General features: G+C 38.6%; 1 protein-coding gene across 5 annotated transcripts in view; it reads left to right on the top strand.

The window, feature by feature from the left end:
- The first annotated feature begins 310 nt into the window (after positions 1-310).
- Positions 311-20,108, top strand: part of tcf12 (transcription factor 12) — a 76,530-nt gene continuing 56,732 nt past the window's right edge. For all 5 annotated transcript variants that reach the window (XM_069173632.1, XM_069173634.1, XM_069173633.1 and 2 more), the window contains exons 1-5: positions 311-503; positions 1,312-1,400; positions 1,654-1,726; positions 10,723-10,796; positions 16,861-16,963. In XM_069173632.1, coding sequence (XP_069029733.1) covers positions 1,329-1,400; positions 1,654-1,726; positions 10,723-10,796; positions 16,861-16,963 — 322 coding nt within the window. In that variant the 5' untranslated portion in view covers positions 311-503; positions 1,312-1,328. The remainder of the gene's footprint in view (positions 504-1,311; positions 1,401-1,653; positions 1,727-10,722; positions 10,797-16,860; positions 16,964-20,108) is intronic.

The raw sequence follows: 20,108 nt of genomic DNA on the forward strand, positions 1-20,108 counted from the left end.
ACAGCTTTGTGAGGAAGGTTATATGTGATGCTTTAAGAATACAACAACCAAGGCAATAAGTTCTGAATATAACATAAGCCTATTTAAAATGAACAAAACGTGTTGGCTTTTTCCGTTTCATTTTGGCGCTGTGAGGATTTCTGTTATACTACTGTCCATGAAAATCCATCAAATGTTGCGTCCCTGATCATAACGCGGAGACAAACCTGTCGTGCATCAGTGTGACCCGGGACAGCGCGTGCTGACTCCCGCAGCATCTCCCGCTGTGAGGGACCATCATGTCACACTTGCTTGGCGGAGGGATACAATAACCAATGTCATCGTGGTGCTGAGGCTTTTGCGAAGCAAAAATGTCTGCCTAAGGGAAACTCGTAACTGATATATATAGAGGATATTTCCCACACGCATTGCTGTTTAAAACCTTATTTCGCTATTTTGAGGCGTGTTGCCAGAGAGCGGCTCTTCACCAGATCACCCTAGTCGGGATTTTAATCGGAAAACAGGTAAAATATCGGTGGGAGTTTGCCAAGAGCTTTCGGACCCGTGAAAGAAGTTGGGAGTTGAGAAAGACCATAATTGCGTTTTGTGTTGTGGAGCTGGGGATTCAGCTTGTCAATTGCAATATTTGTTTGTCTGTGTTACGTGCCTTGAACCGGGGTTTAATTTAGCTTTCAGTCACTGGAGGCATTGTCTTCTCCGTACTACTGTCTGCTCGGACTCGAGCCGCTGCAGCTGCCTGCGGCTCGCTAAACCATTTCCAACCCGTATGAACTAGTGACTGCAGCTAGTGTTAGCCACCTAGCCCAGAGACCTGAGGTGCCTCCGCTGACATCACACCAGCGTTATTGCTCGAAAAATGTGCTTGAAAAATCCCTGACATGAACACGGGTCAGTGGCAGGCAAATGAGCGAGTCGCACGGAAGTCTCATTACAAGTGACATGCGGTGTTTATTTATAGAGAAACATTGTTCCGTAAGTGAAGCGATGCTGCAGGTCCTGGCTTCAACATGCCGAGCCGTGCATCCCCAGCGCTAACACACCAGTGGTCCCACGGCTCTAAATCAGCGCTGGCAAAGACAAAACTAAAATATGTGCAAACAATTTTTTTTTCCCTGTACCGTCACTTAAAATGTGTCCAAAGTGTCGGTGTTTAAAAATACGCTGCATGCCGGAGCCAACTTTACTTCACGGTGACGGTCTTTATTCTGCATCATAACAAATGGCTCCCTTGGCAGTCATTTCCTGTGGCACTAGTCCCCGCTGTTAAATAAGGCAGCAAAGATGTGACCTGATGGACTGTGTTTTCTCCAGGTTTCTAGATCGCCAGGATGAATCCTCAGCAGCGGATTGCCGCTCTCGGAACAGACAAGGAATTAAGTGACCTGCTGGATTTTAGTGCGGTAGGTTGGCTTGTCACTGTTTTTTGTTTGTCGGTGCTGTGCAGCTCCGAGAGCTTAGAGGTGTGAGGACAAAACCGGCTAAATGATGACTAATTGATCACTTATTATTAGTCTGGATTAATATGATTCTACAAGCTGCCCTTTCTTTTTGAGAACCACAATTAGGATATTTGCAGTTGATTATCTGGATGGTTGCTTCAACACAGTTGAGTCTTTGCTCTAATTGTTGATATATTGATATTAATCCTTTCAGATGTTCTCTCCACCTGTAAACGGAGGGAAAAACAGGCCCACCACACTTGGAAGCAGTCAGTTCAGTGCATCAGGTAGGACCTAAGCCCTCAAACCTATTTCTACTGGATAAACCCTCTTGATATGTCAACTCTCTTTATCCCTGCTTGCATGACTCACAAGTCTGTACATGGAAATCAGTTGTTTACTGACTTCTACCTTTGTTGAAATTGTGTTTGGACTTATTTGTAAATGGAAGCTGAAGAAAAAGGGTCTTAGTTTTTAGTCTCGCGTTGTGATTCTTCTCCCTCCTCTGTGTGACGCCTGCGTGAGCTTTTCACATCTGGTGCCTGAAACATGAGCTCTCCACCTTGAATTGTAGTGCAGTGCTGTAGTAAATATGTAGAACAAAGCACAGTATAGGCCACAGACATGTGTAAATGTTTTATTGATCTAATTACGATCATGGTGTAACACTGTGAATGTTGCTCTCGCTCTCAGATGCATTAATAAGGCATAAATCAGGCACCTTTTGGCTGTTTTAATCAAGGTCTTGTTAAGTGTATCAAGGGTTCAAAGAGACAATTATCAGGATTTGCTGTGAGGTGTGTTGGAGGAAAATTTTGAATTGCTTTAATTAATATGTGTGAGTGTGAACAGAAGAGAAGCTGCTTTAAATTTTTTGCGTAGATGTCTCCCGATCCATGAGACATCCATTGAGCTGTTCTGCACTGTTTTTCTTTTCTTTGTGCAAGAAGCAGTTTGATAAAAGCTCAGTCTCTCAAATATACACACTCATTTAACTGTCTCTTCCACAAATCCTGTTTTTTGTTGTTAAAATATGAGCATCTTTATTGGTGAAAAAGTTGGATGGTTTGATTAACGTGCTTCTGGATTGCTTCCTATGGCTCTAAATGCTTCAGGACATTAATGCGAAGCACATCTATTGTCTGATGTGCCACTAGAGAAAGTCAACAATCAAGCATTATGTTTTCTGAAAGCTTGTCTTGTGTGCATCCACAAAGCCTCGTTGTAGTCAGTTATCTGTGAAACGAAAGACACACATTGAGTAGAAATGACAAAGAAACAAGAACAGAGCTGTCACACATGAACTGTAGAGCTGGGAGGATGACTTTTATAATACCTAATCATTCAAGTGAGGAGGATGTAGTGTGTGTGTGTGTGTGTGTGTGTGTGTGTGCGTGTGCGTGCGTGTGTGTGTGTGTGTGTGTGCTCTCTATAGTAAAACAAACAACAAAAGAACTAAAGTAAAGCCACACCTACCAGCTGAGGTTCACGCAAAGATTTTAGTTTTATTTATTGATAACACAGTTTTGACACTCACACGGTTCTGGCTGGTTTTTAGAGTGACATCAGCGGTGTGTTTGTTAACCTGTGGAACAAAATGTTGCACACACCTTGTGATACTACACCACTAACTGCATCCTCAAAAATGACTAGATTTAAATTTATCGCTGAAACGGTGTCAACAAAAAGTGTCAGAGATGGGATTTTATTTTAGGGCTCTTTCACTTGATTGCATCAGATTATACAAGTGAACATAACTGCTTACTCAGTGTAAATTTTCTCACAGTGGATGAAACGGCCTCAAACACACTGATGATACATAATGAAACACATGATTCTTGAGTGTTGATGGTGTCTGCAGAAGCACACCCATGACTTATTTAAAACCAGATTTTGTGAACTGTGTAGTGATAGTGTTCAGGAATGACTGCCCCATGTGTGAGCTCAATAGAGAGGACATAGCAATGTGTTGTTATGATCTCATGTAGTAACATGTGGACAGCCACCGCTAGGCTGGGCCGTGCACTCTGTGACTTCCAACATCGACCAACCTCAGCACGGGGCTTTTTTTTTCGGAACAGAAAAGAATCGTCAGGAGAATCGTGTGTTCGAGCCGAAGGTCATTGTGACTGCTGTGTGATGTGTGGTGACCAACTTTGTCCTTTAAAAACATAACAAAATGTAAATCTAAGCTGTTGTTTTGTAAAAATTTACAAAAAAAAAAAATCTAAAACAGTTTGGACATGACTGGGAAAGATGTTTAGCCTAATTAAAGGTAATGGATGTACAGTATGTGAACATTTTGTAGGTAATATTTAGATTTCCTATGAAGATTTTTTAAATTAGAAATGTACTATTATCTTATGATGCTAAGATAACTATAACACTTTCTTTCTTTTAAAGAAGGTTTTTTATTTATCTGTAAAATATGGTGGCCTACATCTTGGTTTACTTTCGGTTGTGTAATCACATATTCTCGAAATATTCAAATATCACCTGATATTGTTCATTATGTTTTCCAAATATCATTTTCTATAATGGCCTAAAAGCTGAGCTTGTCAGCAACTTAAACTTCGTTGATAACGTTTGTAAGAGGCAGCCATTATAATCAGATAATTTTGCGGGACATGATATTAAATTATAACATTATATTATTATTGTTAAGATTGCTGTGCTTTTTAGACTTTAATGTCTAAATGTATGGTGTTCTTTAGTATTACCTCTCCATTATGAAGACCCTCTAATATTAACAGAATAAAAAAAAAAAATCCAACATATTATTTTGTTATTTTGTGGATAAGACCAACTACTGAATGTGTCTGCATCAGAAGAACAGAAAGGAACCCACTTGTTATTTTTAGTTTTGTTGCAGTAACTTCAGGAAGCTGCACATCTGAAATGCACCAGGTTTTTCATTTTCAACAAACAAGCACCTCCACAACTTCAACTTTGGAGTGGATTCTAGTTTCAGGAGGCTAAATTTAGATTGCATCTGCATGAATACATTTTGATTTAAATATTCTACTATTGAAGCCCTATAGCGGGTAAATCCCTCCTCCGTCCTCCCTCCTCCCTCCAGTCAGAGCTCATGTCTCTCTGATCCTCAAGGTAGGGGAAGAAGCACCTACATAAGTGATTGTGAACTTAAGGGAAGTGAGTGTGCAGACACAAGTGTGGAAATTGCAGGGAATGAGAGTTTGGATTATTGCATCTCAGCTGGGCATAGCCAGATAATTGAGGCAGAGTGGGACAGGCAAGACCCATCAAAAGTGTGCCAGGGAAAGATGGATTGGAAAAAAAACAGCCAAAGTGGCTCTAACGGAGATTCATTATTTCTCCCCTTCAGCTGTGTTGATGATGCAAATCTGATGAGGCCATTGACTCTTTAGTGATGTGGAGCAGAGGATGGCTGCTGTGAAATAGGTGATTTTCATTTAGTGCTGTGTAGTGGGGCATTTGTTGGCTGTGACCAGCAGCTGCTTTATGCTGGTTTGTCAGTCAGTCGGATCCCAAAATGAAATGTTATTTTGCCGAAAGCGATGGCTTGTTACAACAGAGAGCCTGGCCTGCAACATGGCCGTCCAATCTCATACTGGTTAAAAATGATCCGATTATTGATTGACAGATTGTTAGCGCACTAAAAATAAGTAATATAACGTATATAAAACAATCCTCCGGATAATCTGACAGATTCACCTCTTCACCAAATCAAGATTGGTTTAAATAAGTTTGTCAATTGAATCGATTACAGTAAAGATAAATCCAATATGTAAACATGAACAGATAATGATTAACAGATAGTAATATTTGGGATTTGAGTTCATTGATTAGATCAGAAAGCAAACAGGCTTCGCTGTAACTATCTGTGTTGGTTTGTTTGAAAGTGGCTTCGTGCATAGTTTATTTGAACTGCTTGAGTTACCACCACTAAAATAGATTCATTGGACATCTCTGGACTGCATTTGTTTCAGAGCAGTTTCAGGATACTCTCAAACCTGGCAATTTTTTTTGGGTCTTTGTCTCTTATTATGGTATTATTTCTTTGTGTTTTTGGTATTCTTACGCAAATAGTTCTTGACTGTACATAATATTGTCCCATTTGTCATTCACCTTCACCCGTTTCCATAAATCATCATAATCATGTTTGTTTCTCAGCCAGTGTTGTGACTTGCAGTCTTCAGCCAAACCTCCAGGCATTGTGATTCTCTCCTACTCTCTGCAAAAAGTTTCAGATTATTGCTCTGAATGACCGGTGTAGTATTAGTGTTACTTCAGTAGGGTAATGGAGGGCTGGTATTAAACCTGTCTGACCCTATGTCCCTGTGGAAACTGTTTGGTTTCTCTGAGTCCAGTTCCTATTTCACATTCATTACTTGTTTACATGCACTGGATGCAGTCTTTGGTTTTACCATCAGTACAGCTCTCAGTTCATGTATACAAGAAACCATTATGCCCCAAATAGCCAAAAACTTTCTGCAAATCAGCAAAACAGTGTAAGAGTGTGTTGTGGATTTGTTTACATGATCGTGGATGTGAATCAAAACTTTCCAGAGTGTTATTGGGGTCTGTTGTGAGACGTGAAGGCTAAAACCCGATATAATTGAGGCATAATACAGGATATTCTTAAACCTGTCATACTGCAATACAGGTTTCTCAGATGAAGGGTTACACATTCATGTTTTTATAATCATATTAAAATCTATCCCCACCTTTGCATGTTAGGGATAATTCATGTATTTTGGGTCACAGAAGCCCTGTTTGTGCTGGGAATCAGGTTAACTTGTTTTAAAATGACTGACATTTCTCATTTCTCATTTTATTCAAGATGCCGGGACCAGAAGCTTTTTTTTTTTTTCTCTTTTTTTTTTTTAACCCCAATTTAGGTCTGTAGTTTTGCTGCCAACTGTTTTTTGAGTGACGGAAAGTGTTCGGTCCCAGAGGGAATTGGATTTGATAGATTCCTCAATCAAACGCAGCCGTTCGTAGATGAAGCTGATCATTGTGACTGAATGTACTTAAAGATGTTTATGAGTCTCTTAATATTGGAAGAATATTTAATCAGCAGTCGCGTTTCTGTGTTTATATTAGTACGTCTTCGTCTTCTTTGCTGTATGTACAGAGTGAAAATGTTTGGCCAGATTGAATTTGAATGTAATAAGTAACTGTAACTATGTAATGCCTTTTATTGATTGATTTACACCTTCCATATTGTGAGCATGTTATAAATACGAGAGTATCCAACAATGGTGGGGCTTTTGACTGTTTTATAACTCCTGTTTTACTCCTGTTTTCTGTATTAATCAGGACTATTTTGCTTTTATCTGTAATGTCTGTCTCTCAGTCTGTCCTTCATATAAAACGCTATTATTAATCAATGTCAACAACAATAAAGACACTGGTAGGCTGATCATTTAATACAGTGTGTGCTATGGTGATGTGATTACGAGTGCTTTCACAGTTTAGTTCATTTGGTCCGGACCAGAGGAAGAAACAACACCTTCGTTTGTGTTCACACTGCCAAACAAACCAAGAGGAGTAGACATGAAATTTGACTGACGAGTAGATCATTGATTGGACAGTTTTGTTGGTGTCATCCTGGATCATCATGAACCCATGTAAGGAAATCATATTCATGTTGCACTCATGATTCTTATGAGTTAAATAATGTTCTTTTATATTACAAAGGGATCATGAAAACATAAATCATGAGCGTTATTAGTATTAATAGACTGTAAATGGACTGCATGTTGTGTTTAGTGACAAACAGGTTGGGATGGGACCAAATAATGGTGTGAGCTTTGTTATAGATGAGATTACTGTACCCAAGTTTGATAGACAGCTTTCACACCAACCCAAATCAACTGTCATTAACAAAAATGATGCACTACAGTTTTATTTTAAAAACTGAACCAAGAAGTTTAAGGTTATCTGTTTTAGCTTGTAGACTGGACACTGATAAAGGGCTGGTATTAAGTATCATCTTGGTTTGCCAAGCTGACAGTTTGTATTGGTTCAGCCTTGTTGCATGTTCTTACATCAGGACTATTTCCTTTAAGTCTGAAATCTTTCCATTTGTGCAGAAAATGCATTAGTGTTTCTGTTGGAGGATTTTTTCTTTTCTTTTCTTTTCTTTTTTTTTTTTTTTTTACTGAATCAGAGGTTTGGGGAGGGTGCAGCTGTTTTATGAATGACCCAGTAGAGACCGTGAGAAAGGAGCAGTTAGTTATGACAGCCAACTTCTGTGCTCACTGTCAGCCCTCAGTTGAAATGTTCTTACCACAGGTTTTTCAAGAAGAAAAATAGAATCATTATAGATAAGACTTTCAACAAAAACTCCAGCTTTCTCTGTCTGCAATTTGGTGCTGGGCAGGTCAGACACATTTGAGTTATCCGAGTTTTTATTTATTTATTTATTTATTTATTTTTATTTTTTAATACTTCCTACTGAAAACGTAGTTGTTGAGGATGGTTAGATGTACCACTATACTGTCAATGGACCCTGTAAAACCAAAACAGTGAGCCTAAAGAGGCTAAAAGGCTGCACTGCACCACACATTGTTTACTGATTTGTTATAAATGCAAAAGTATTGTGTGAGGATAAAATGGATGTCATTTTCTGTGGTACGATTTGAGCATCTTTACCACAGAATACTAACAGAGCAGCACTGATTCTCCTAATTCATTACACTTAGATTACAGCCAGTGCATTTTTTTTTTTTTTTTTTTGTCCCTTCAGCTTCTTGTATCAGTGAGTAATCTTATTGTGCTGGCTGTCTGTGGACAGAGAAGAGAGGGGACCCTTGAGCCCTTGTAGGATATGGTAATCAGATGGGATGACAACTGTCCAGTGGCCCAGACAGCAAACACTGAACATTGTTACATTCAGTGTAAAAAGGCCTCAGTTGGGCTTCAATATGTCGCACTGATGCTGTCACACTACCAACAGTAGTAGTTCAATTAACACTAGCATCACAGCTACAAATATGAATGACAACACAGACAAACGATGAAAGTGAGACAAAATCAACTGTATAGTTTTTTCATAAAGCCACCGAAGAAGAGGAAATGAATCTGTGTGCAAGCAGCAAAGCATCATGTTTGTCATGAAACTTATCTACAGCTCTGCTCACTGGAGCATGATTTCTGGGTAGAGAAATGTCACTGACTTTCTGCTCAAGTATATAATTAGATGCACGAGTGTGACTAAAAAGTTATTGGCATCACGGTGGTTGAAAATGACCAAGTAGAGAGTCTAGATTTAGATTAGATTAGATTTCGACTTTATTAATCCCACAGTGGGGAAATTTGGTCATCACAGCAGCATAGAAACACAACAAAGAACAGAATCTGACATGCTTCATTTCAGGTTGGGCATTATTCATTATTCAGTAACTTTTAGCCTCATAATTCCACCATCACATCATTTTTCTTTAAAACCAAAGACCTTTGTTTGAGATTAATAGTTTTAGTCATGCATAAAAAAAGTGCCTGTTAAACAGCATCGAGCCTCGTTAGGCTAAATTGATAAATTACGTGAAGCTGTTTGCTGGGTTGACTTTGGTGGGACATTTTGATCTGTGATTACATGTTTGTTTTTTGATGCTCATAATTAACTTCTGTTTCTATTTTACTTGTTTGTTTCACTTGTGCAAATTCTGTTTCTTGGATTATATGGCCCACCTTGCTGCATGCTTGAGGCATCTTTGTGCTTGTCATCTGTTAAACTTCAGGATCAAAATATGCTTAATTTAGAAAAGTTTTGTTTGTTGCTTGCTATATTATTATTTTCCCAAGAATACACAATTTTACTAATCTGATATTCTTTATTTGAAGTTTAAAATGAACAAATGGTATTGCATTTTACTGAGACAGATGAAATTACAACAGGGACAATCAATAACCTGGTGAGCGTTGATGCTTCACCCGCTCCGCTGTTATCTTTTCTTTGTGGAGACTTTGGCTGTTACTGCAACACAATATTGTGTCAAACAGCAAGAACAATCGAGGCATCAAATATTTCTTATTGACTATATCTCATAAATTAGATTGTAAAGATCAGATATTGTATTTTTCAACATATGCCAGATGGTCTAGCTTCACAGTTTGGTTGGTGTTATTGATTTTATTTGTTTATCTGTTTGACTTTTGAAACATTAAGGTTTTCTTTAATTTAGAAGTACTCAGCTGTTAAGCCCAGCGTACATCAACCCATGGTGTAGGTTGCCTTTTGGCACAATAGGAGCGTCACTAACTGTAACCTATTCATTTCAAACATTGTTAAGTTGTAAAGTCCACCCCTATCATGCCGGTTGTCCAGGGAGATCAGTAACCACTTGCCTGAGATGTTAATTAGGATAGTCGTTTCAATAAAATGTAGCATTGCCTATTATTATGCAAGTCCCCTTTAAAACGTTTATGGAAATCTCAGATTTCGAATGTGTTTGAGACCCATGACGTAAAGAAGATTCTCATTTAATGTTTTCTTTTAGCTCAGTTTTGGGTCACGCATTGTGCGAGGCTGCTACCTGATTTCCATTTCAGACTGCAGCTAATACATGTTTTCAGTAGTTACTTTCATGATCTAATCTGATAATTATTTCACACCAAATTGATTATTTTTTTATTTGTAAAATGTCATAATATTGCGAATATATTCACATGTCTTGTTTTGTCCAACTAACCCTTCAAAACCCAAAGATATTTAGTTTATGATACAAATCAGAGAAAAAGTAGAGAATACATAATAAGAAGCTATAATAACCATATGTTTGGCATTTTTACCTGAGAAGTGATCACATATGAAAATAGTTGCTCATACATTTTCTGTCCATTGATTGATTAATGTTTTCACCTATACTGCCATTACTAAAAAATGGCACTTTCCCCTTCATTGTCTGTTGCACAGCAACTTTTGGGAACTTGTAGGAAACACTGTAAATATTTTATTGTCCATGTTCCATGTACAAAACAAGGAAATAACACAGAACCGATAGGTTGAATGAGATGCATTTTTTCTTTGAGATGCTGTGTAAATAAGCAGAGGACCTACTGTTAAACATGACTACAGGGACACTGCACATGCATGTGCACTTATTGACCTGCAGTGGGGTTGTCATTGTGGTTCAATTGTTCTCTGTGTGTGTGTGTGTGTGTGTGAGAGAGAGAGAGAGAGAGAGAGAGAGAGAGAGAGAGAGAGTGCAGACACTGATGCATGTTCTTGTACATTGAACTATGTGAGTAACTGTGACTGGTTGACTGAGTTGTGCATCTCTATCTCTGACAGGTATGGACGAGCGGACCAACCAAGCGTCTTGGGCCCCAGGTGGCGAGTCCAGTCCCACCTATGAATCCTCCCGGGTAAGATGACCCACACCATAACGCCACTGAAAGGCCTTTCTGGTCCACAGCACATCATTTAACACTCATTACATCAAAGTGGGGCATTCACGAGGTTTTGGTCTCACCTTATCCCGGCACCAGTCAGATTGAATGACCTGTAATAGACATACAGTATTTATCTGCGAAAGAAGGGACTGGTAAAAGTTCTCAGGGCTGGTGGGGTTGGTTTTATTTTTCAAATCTAACCAAATATGTTACATAGTTGAAGCAGCAAGGGAGACAATTACTGGAATCTGATATTATATGTAGTTATATATTACCGCAAGGCAATTTTTTCTGTCTAATTGCTGTTTTTCAGCATCTAGTTGGTTGTGGATGACTAATAGACAAACTAAAAGCTAATTTAAAGATCCACGTACAGAATTACAGAACAAATCTCATCCCATCTCATTGTTGATGAATCAGCTTTCTGAGTGTCAAACATTAACACTGAGTGTGTTGGAATTATTATTTGGTGAAATTACTGTTAGAGCTGAAATGAGTGATGATTTTCATTGATGATTAATATGTCCAATATCCATTAATTGATTAAAAGTTTTGTCTGAAATGTCACAAAATAGTGAAAAAATACCCATCCCAATTTCTCAGAGCACAAGATTGACATTTCCAGATGTTTTGTTTTGCCTGAGCAACCGACCAAAACCCAAATGTTACTTTAATTACTCTTATATAAAACAGAACTGAAAATCTTTATCTTTTCAAATCCTTGAACCAGAGACGCTGCTTCCTGCTTTCACTTATCAAAACATTTTCCAGGTATTTGTCAAACTGATCAATCCACTACTCATTTTGTCTCTAATTAGGAGCGTACCATTTAACGATCCTTACAGTGAGCAGATGTGTTTGGTTGTACATTTAAAAACGTAAAATCGACTTGATGGAACTGATGTAGAGACGCTGCAGGGGATTCAGGATTTGAAGGGTTTGGATGGGATGCACTAGGTGCCTCTGCAGACCAGTCATATTCTGTAAACTGTCTTTAAACACTGTAAAATACATGATGGCTGAAATCTTTGTATTTGAATAATAGATAATCTTGTGCTTAGAGAGGGTTTACACAAGCTCAGCGTCTTACTGTGCTGTATGTACAGTAAATTGTATTTCACTAAAAATGGCAGACAGCTACTATGCAATTACTCCCATTGAATGCTGGGAAACAGGACTTCTGCCTCTGTCCCAGAACAGCAGGAGGTAAATGAACCAACTTATTCCAGGCCATATTTCCAAAAACATATTTTTTTGGGCCAGAATTACACTTATTTTTTTTACACTGTATACTGTATACTATATACTTTGCCAACAAGGTTGTGCATCTGAGCAAATTTTTCTATACTACAGATTGTATGACATTTTGATGATGATCGGAGACCTACTAAAAATGAAGTGAAAAGAATTTTAATTTATATGGTTTTACATAATTTTTTCTCTTTCTCCTTTTGCAGCCGGGGAATTTGTTGATATTAATCGAAATGAGAAATTCAAAATAGTCATGTAACTTAATCTATGATGACTCAATCTATTATAGCTTATCACTGTTTTTAATGAGGAAAACATATCCTCAGATATTTTCAAGTGTAATGCATTTTTATAATAATGATAATATATAAGACCTGTCCATGTTAAAAGACATGTTTAAACTATGTCTTTGTTTTGTTAACGTGAGAACATCCCACTGTTAGTGTGAGCAAGTGTGAACAGAACAGTTCTCCCCGTGTTTGTTTGTCCCTCACACGTTGGTTGTTCTAGATGCCCTGTATGAATTTCATTTAATGTCAATCTCCTGTCACTTTCTATTAGAATTCAGTTAAATGTCAGAGCTACTCGGGCTGCGTTACCTTGTTTATTTCTCTGTGCCCTTCCCGAATGAACATCTACAGGCTATGGTAACATAGGCAGCTTGATTTGAATTATAAGAGAGAGACGCTTGAGATATCTTTGCTCCAGGTGCATATAAATGAGTGATTCTGACATTACAAGACGCAGCATCAGCCAGCAGACAGCTGTTTGCACCTCCATAAAGCGTCCATGAAAACACTCACATGCCACACTCACACGCAGCTGCATACACACATTATATTGATACCGACTTGATTTATATCGCCTATAGAGTATCATATTTCACATGCCCTGGCTTAGAAAAGGAGTAGCATGTCTTATAAACCTCTTTAGACTACAATAATCTGTTCAGGGGATTACGTTTTTTTCGGTGAATGATGCATTTTAAGATCTCAGTGTGAACGGTGACAATATTAGGTTCTGTAGAATATTCCTATTATTGCTGTTAATCATGAATTGACAATTATCATCAGAAAAGGTGTTTGGTTAAGAATTAATTAATTGATAATGTCACTAAAAAGCAGCACGTAGATATGATTTCAGCCTAATGGCACATGTGCTGTTGTTAACATAGTTCACAAGGGTTTGTAGTTTCTTATCAGACTGCAGCAAAAAATTATATGCAGACCTCTCATTGACACTGTGCCAGAGAGGTCTCAAACCTAAACTCATCTGGAATGTTTCTTAAAGTTTAAGGAACAATAAAGGTGCGATCACCTTTGCTGTTTAAACTGAGTGCACAGAAGTCCCTACCTGCAGAGCAGAACCAAAACAGAGCAATACAAAATCAAATGGTTCCATTAAAAGTAAGAATCACTCTAATTTGTGTGATTCCTAACTTTCTAACAACACACTATCAAGCAAAAGATATTGCGTATAGACTGAGATTTTCTGATTTATTTGCTTCAGAGACATCCATACATCCATTTTCTGAACCACTTATCCCAGGTTCCAGGGGGTCGGAGCTTATTCTAGCACATGCTGGGCAAAAGGCTTACATTTACACCTACTGGCAATTTAGACACCATTATAGACACAATTTCAGTTAAACCATCATTTTTATGTTTCCTCGTGTTTACAGAAATGAATGGATCCTTGAGATTTCGGGAAGTCTGTTGTGCTGTTAAGAGTTGTTATTTTGTACTTTTCCTTGATTTTGAAAGGCAGTCGTATAAACCACACTGCGCTGTAGTTGAGTACAATTATTTTCTGTTGTGAATAACTAGGTTCATTGCATTACTCTGCGAGTATCAAATAATTGATTAAAAAAACAATGCTTATTTTCAAAAATTTCCCAATTCATGCTGTATTCACAAGGTCTGTCCGAGGCTCCTGGAAGAAATTCTGAGTGCTTCATCTTTCAGTCTGTTACAAAGGGAATTCAGTCTTGTCCCTGAGCTTGTTTGAGCTGGTGCGCTGTGAGTGTGTGATCAGTCGACTGTGAACGGTCCCGAGCCCTGCCATGCTGACCTTGGCTCCCAGCCAGTCGCTGTATCCTGGGCAGCTGTGGCTGTAGGCTGGCGGTCTGACAGGCAGGGCTGTGCCCACCGCCACTGCGCGACAGCCCCCACTTCCCCAGTGCCCTGCCCCAACTTGATACTCGACCCCACACGCATCCATCATGACCATATCATCACTACCCAAGCTGCCACATGCAGTCACACATTCACCTGGGATGCAGCACAGTGTGTGGAGGAGATGACTCTTTAAATGCTGTGGCGAGTGATTGGGGAACAAGGCGTGAGCTCTGGCCTGCTTGCTGCCACACTGATCTGACAGTTATTTAGCCAGTAGTGCTAACGTAGCCCTGTGGCAGCTATGACAGCGTGTGTTAGTGTCTCGGATAGATGTAGGCCACCAATGTTTGGGAATGATGAGGGATCTGTGATTGATATTCTAATGGTCCCAGAGAAGCAAACACAGTGTGGCTGCATTGACACACACACACACACACACACACACACACACACACACACAGATGTACACTAAGCCTGGATTGACCATTTTTCTCCTGCCCTGCTAACCGACCCTGCTGGCCTTTTCCTGCTTTCAGTTGGCAGGCATAAAAATCGATGGAAGACCTCTCATTGAATTATCAAAGTGCCCATTACCAACCAAATGCTGTCTGATATTTTTTTAAAGGAAAGTATTTTAACATATTTGGCACTATGTGTAGCTTTCTGTCAAAAGTTATGATAAGATAAATACCAAAACAGGGGAAATAGCTGCTCGAAAGCTCATGAATTGTCTTGTTTAATGTAAAAAAAAAAAAAAAAAAAAAAAAAATGTGCGACAGATCGGCTCAGGTAACCAGCAGAGAGTCTAGGAAGTTCGTGTTAGTGAGACTGTAGGAAGTAACATTTTCCTTGTTTTGCAGTGGAAGAGAGGAAATGTTTTTTGCATGCTTACGGTAGCTGTGTATGTGTAAGTGTGTGTGTGTGTGTGTGTGTGTGTGTGTGTGTGTGTGTGTGTGTGTGTGTGTGTGTGTGCGTGTGTGTGTGCGTGTGTGTGCGTGTGTGTGTGTGTATTCGTTTGCTAGAGCTTCTCACGAGGCTGTTGTTGTTATTGAGTCTGTTCATGGTGTGATTAACAGTGTGTGCGGCCTGGCAGGAGCACAATAGGGAATCTCTGAGGATTCCCTCAACACAGCACAACACTCCACTGCCTTTGAAATTACTCCATCACCATCCACTCACAAATAGAAGATAGATAATAAGATTTACTTTTTTTTTTTTACTGTATTTTGAATGCAAAGGGTATGAGTTGGTGAAAATAGCTCTATAGAAATGCAAGCCCACTGCTGCTTGGTCCCTCTGGTGGGAGTTAATGTAGTTTGGGAAGATGTATTCGACTGGAGCACAGGAGGATTTTCACAGGGCTTGGGATTAGCACTGTAACGGAGCATCTTTTATTACACGGGACCCAGAGTTTTCAAAAATCATACTGTGACCGATATTTAGACCCAAGCCCCTGAAGCTGATAACTGTCATGAAAAGGCCCTGTTAAGCTGCAGGAGAAAAAGGCAATTTTTTTAAGCTGCGGGTACCTGGATATGATGTAGGATTGCATCTCTCTGTTTTTTGCCCTTCTATTAAACAACATCTTCTCATGATCTATGTGCATGAAATGGTATACAAACCTGTTATCATACAGACAAGATGATAGAATCAAAAAGAAAACCTGAAAATAAACCCAAATAAATAGGATTTAGAAGTTTTTACCTTTATAGATAGATGTATAGGAACAATGATAAAGTTTCTGCAGGTGCTTTTTTTTTTTCTTCTTCTTTCTTTGAGCAAGAAAACAATGCAAACTCGAAAACATGTATAGCACTTACCTGTTTGTTGCTGATGATAATTTGGCAATATATAGTTAATATGCAAGGAAATTTTGTGGCCTACTAGTTACATTTACAGCAGAGTGCCATTTTACTTGTTTTTAAAGAGACCAGCTTGGAAAAACGATGGTTTTGCAACCATTGGACATCACCTGGGAAATCAACTAAGTACAACCTACTGAGTTACACACAGCTTGTAAATTGAAATAAGTCATAAAAATTATGAATATATTTTATTTATGAAACAAATTTTATGTACCACAAATGCTTTAAAAAAAAAAGACAAACAGTATACATGTTAAGATATTGAAGTACAATATGATAACAAAAAGAGCAAAATGTAAAATAAAATGATTTGAAAATCTAACAGTAACACCATAAATCATCATTATCATAACCACATGAACCATCATAATTTTAATCTTACATAAACAAGTGAGTCTTTAACAGGTGCTTAATAGTCAAAAATAGATATTTCTGTCTTCAGACTCATAAAACTCACAGAGAAGTTTTTAAGGCTGTTAGTCACATCCATATTGCATTCCTTGTGTTGGACAAAGTCAATTATTGTACAAGTCCACAGAAACAAACCCACTGAATTATTTAAATGAATGACAAATAATGGGTCTGTAAATTTGAAAGTATTATTTATGTGAACCAATGGTTATAATGTTATACAATATTTTTTCCTCTCTTTATATTTTGGGACTATAATGCACGGGGAGGCCAGACAGTTTATTGGCATAAAGGACCAGTTGTGCTCTCCTCTTACTAATTAGTGGTATGCTATTGCACACAATTATTGAAGTTGGCCACTAATGTGCTTAATATTCTGATCTCTTCCTCCAGGGTTTCGCAGACAGCCCTCATTACAGCGATCATTTGAGTGACAGTCGATTAGTGTCCCATGAAGGATTGTCCCCAACACCTTTTATGAACTCAAACATAATGGGTAAGTAAGTGACTCCTTTCACCTCACATGCCCTTTGGCAGTGAAAAGACAAAGTGTAAAACAAATTGCCTGATTGAGGTTAAGGCTCATCATGCATCTGGAGGTAGCAGTACTGAAAGGCTTGTCAGGCCTCAGGACTATTTTCTTCCATCTCCTCCTGTCCTTTATTTCCTCTTCTAATCCCCCTCCTCTTTCTGCATCTCCCTTCTCCTCCTCCTGCAATGACCCTCCCCCAGGCTAAAAGTCACGCCATCAGTATAGCTTTCCATCATAAGAAGCGGTCTGCTAGACATCAAAACCGCTCTTAGCAGCTTCCATTGGCTGCATGGCTTTGTGGTGTGTGGGTGTCGGGGTTAAGCAGTTGTACCAAAGACCTTCTCATATATGAAATATTAAAACTGCTGAGTTTAATGTAGATTATTGAAAGGTGCTCATTCAATTTTTGCTTGTCCTTGTTGCTTGTTTGATTTTAACACTTGTTTTGCTGATGTAAATTGGAAGATTTCTATAATTTGTATTAGTTTTATTTTGAGACGTGTACTGATTCCCTTTTACGTGGCTCAGTGCTTCCAAACCTTTTTGATGTAGTGCAACCCCACAGCGCTGAGACACCCCTTCATGAACACGACCTGTCACATTCCAAATATCAACTTCTCACTGATTTGTGTATATTTATTTCTATTTTTGCATTATTTTCCTCCTAAACACAAATAAAAAAAATTCTCTGGTTTCTGGAGGCTTTAGGTGCTGTGTAGCAGTCGGGGGTGATGGGCAGTCATTTGACTAAAAACGAAGCCTTTGCTTGTAATTTTGGACCATCATCATGGCTATATTTATTAAAAAGTGCACTGCCTGCCATAAAAACAATTGTTACCAAAGACTGTTCAAACAAAGCTTCTAGTGAAGCTGTAGTGACTTACAGGTGCTGTGAAAAAAACCCTGCAGTGCTGCACCTAAATGTTTAAATGGTCAAGAAAACCGTGAATCACATGATTCTTTGCATTTTTGATACTGATCAGTAGCCCCTTCTTCCATACATTTTCTATTACTGGCTTGCTGTATGCACGGCCATTATTACGATTTAAAGATCCATGGCCCAGCATCGTTGTAATATGTAAGCACTTGACAGTTTTATGGCGAACTGCATGTCAGCTCATTATATAATGGCCCAGGAGACTGGTTTCCAAGCACAGCGATTAGTTCACAAATGGGTGTTGCTGATTTGAAACAAAATGTTATCTTTCTTGTAATTGATCACGTGACTGTTTCCCACACACTGCCTATGTCTCCCCACTTCAGCTGCGTCTATAATTATGCTCACCAGCGGCAGAATATGGATGTCATCTGCTACAGTGATATGTCAGATTTAGACAGCATGATTGTGAACTTGGAATTGCCTGTGCTTATCTCGGGCTGGGAATTCAACATGGCTGTTTTCTTATTAAATTGTTTTTCCGCATTAATATCTGGGGTGTACATGGATTTATGGAGTTTTCAGCACCCTCATTAAGTCATGTCTGAAAGGTTATTCGTCATCAGTGCAGAGGGTAGAACAAGCACACACTAGTGAAATACACACTTATGCTTGTAGCTGGGACTTTTTTTTTTAACCATCGATATATACTGTGAGTGCTGTGATTAGAGTACTTAGTTCACAATCAGTGCCAAAGAGGATAAAATGATCGCTTGGTGGTCGAAAAGGGAAAAACAAGCACAAGCTAAAACTTAAGAAAAGGTGCATTGAAATGGCAAAATACCAGAGTTTTGTTCCGCTGATGTCCTTTGCTGCTAATTCAGCATGCCAAGTCAGCCAAACTGCTGCTGTGAGGTCCGCCTTAACTGTGTACTGTGTCACAGAAACTAAAGAATGGCTTAGACATTTCTAAACTATCCAAAGGTGGCCAACAGTCAGCCTGGTGTGTGAGGACCCAGAGGACATCTTCATATTCCCTGCCTCTTATTCAATGTGTTGTTCCTCATTGGAAGTGCCCAATCCATAACCCTGATGACATTCCCATGTTTTTATGAATGTGTTTAGTCTAGTTTATCTGCACAGTAGAACTAAACAAGGATTTGTATTGGAAAATGCAACACTGATTGGAAATTTCCTTTGGAGAAAATGCAATGTACTTGCAAGGAATCTCATTCCTCATTTTAATCAAGTAATTTCTCTCCTGTTTGGCTGTCATATTAGACTAGACTAGACTTAGACTTTATTAATCCCACAGTGTGGAAATTTAGTTGTCACAGCAACATAGAAACACAAAAAAAGTGCACACAAAATGAAAAAATTTACAAATACGTATACATAAAATAAGATCAATAAAAATAATTATTTTAGAAAAAAATAAGAGCAATGAATAAATACACACACACACAAACTGCTTGGACAATAGTTCCAAGACCTTTATCTGAAGATCTCTGGGGTTTAAACACAATGTAGAGTGTCAGTCTGGAAGGAAAAAGACTTAAGAACACTCGTTGAGATACAATTTGAAAAAAGGCCGCTTCATGTTGAATCCATTTTTCAAACTACTGTAAAAGTCACATCCTCTGCAGCCTCTGTGGATCAAGCTGCTGCTGCCTGCCCACCAAACTTCAGAATAAAAGCAATAAAAGCAGATCAAAGAAATGAAAGATAAACAATAGCCATGTGTAATATGGTGTTGAGATTTGTTGTACAGTATGCACATGTGACATTAAAATGAACCAAATCTCATTTTCATATACATTTATATTCTCTAGTTCAGGAAGAGGTCACATCTCATCTATTTTCTTCACTGCAGTGAACGTGAACTTATTCATTGTATATTAACAGCCGACATCTGTACTGCTGAAATATTCCGATGAGCACCGACACATACTGTTACTATATCTGACTACAAAAACACTGGACTACGTGGACTCTCCGTAACAATGACTAGTTAATTGTACTGTCAGTATTATTGGGTATATTAGGAATAGTGTGACTCACAGTAACCAAGAATTTCTTTACGCTATGGCATGGTTCAAAACATGAATCTTGTCATTTTGATTAGCTATAAGTTGTATATATATTTAATGGCGTAAGAGCGAGGTGAGGTTAAACAGTCATAGTGGGTATTATATAGTAGTATGGTGTGGCTTGTTCTTTTATAAATACCAT

Source organism: Embiotoca jacksoni, unplaced genomic scaffold (assembly GCF_022577435.1).
Source record: "Embiotoca jacksoni isolate LCO1_2020_lvr unplaced genomic scaffold, fEmbJac1.0.p SCAF_6, whole genome shotgun sequence".
Taxonomy (NCBI): Eukaryota; Metazoa; Chordata; class Actinopteri; family Embiotocidae; genus Embiotoca; species Embiotoca jacksoni.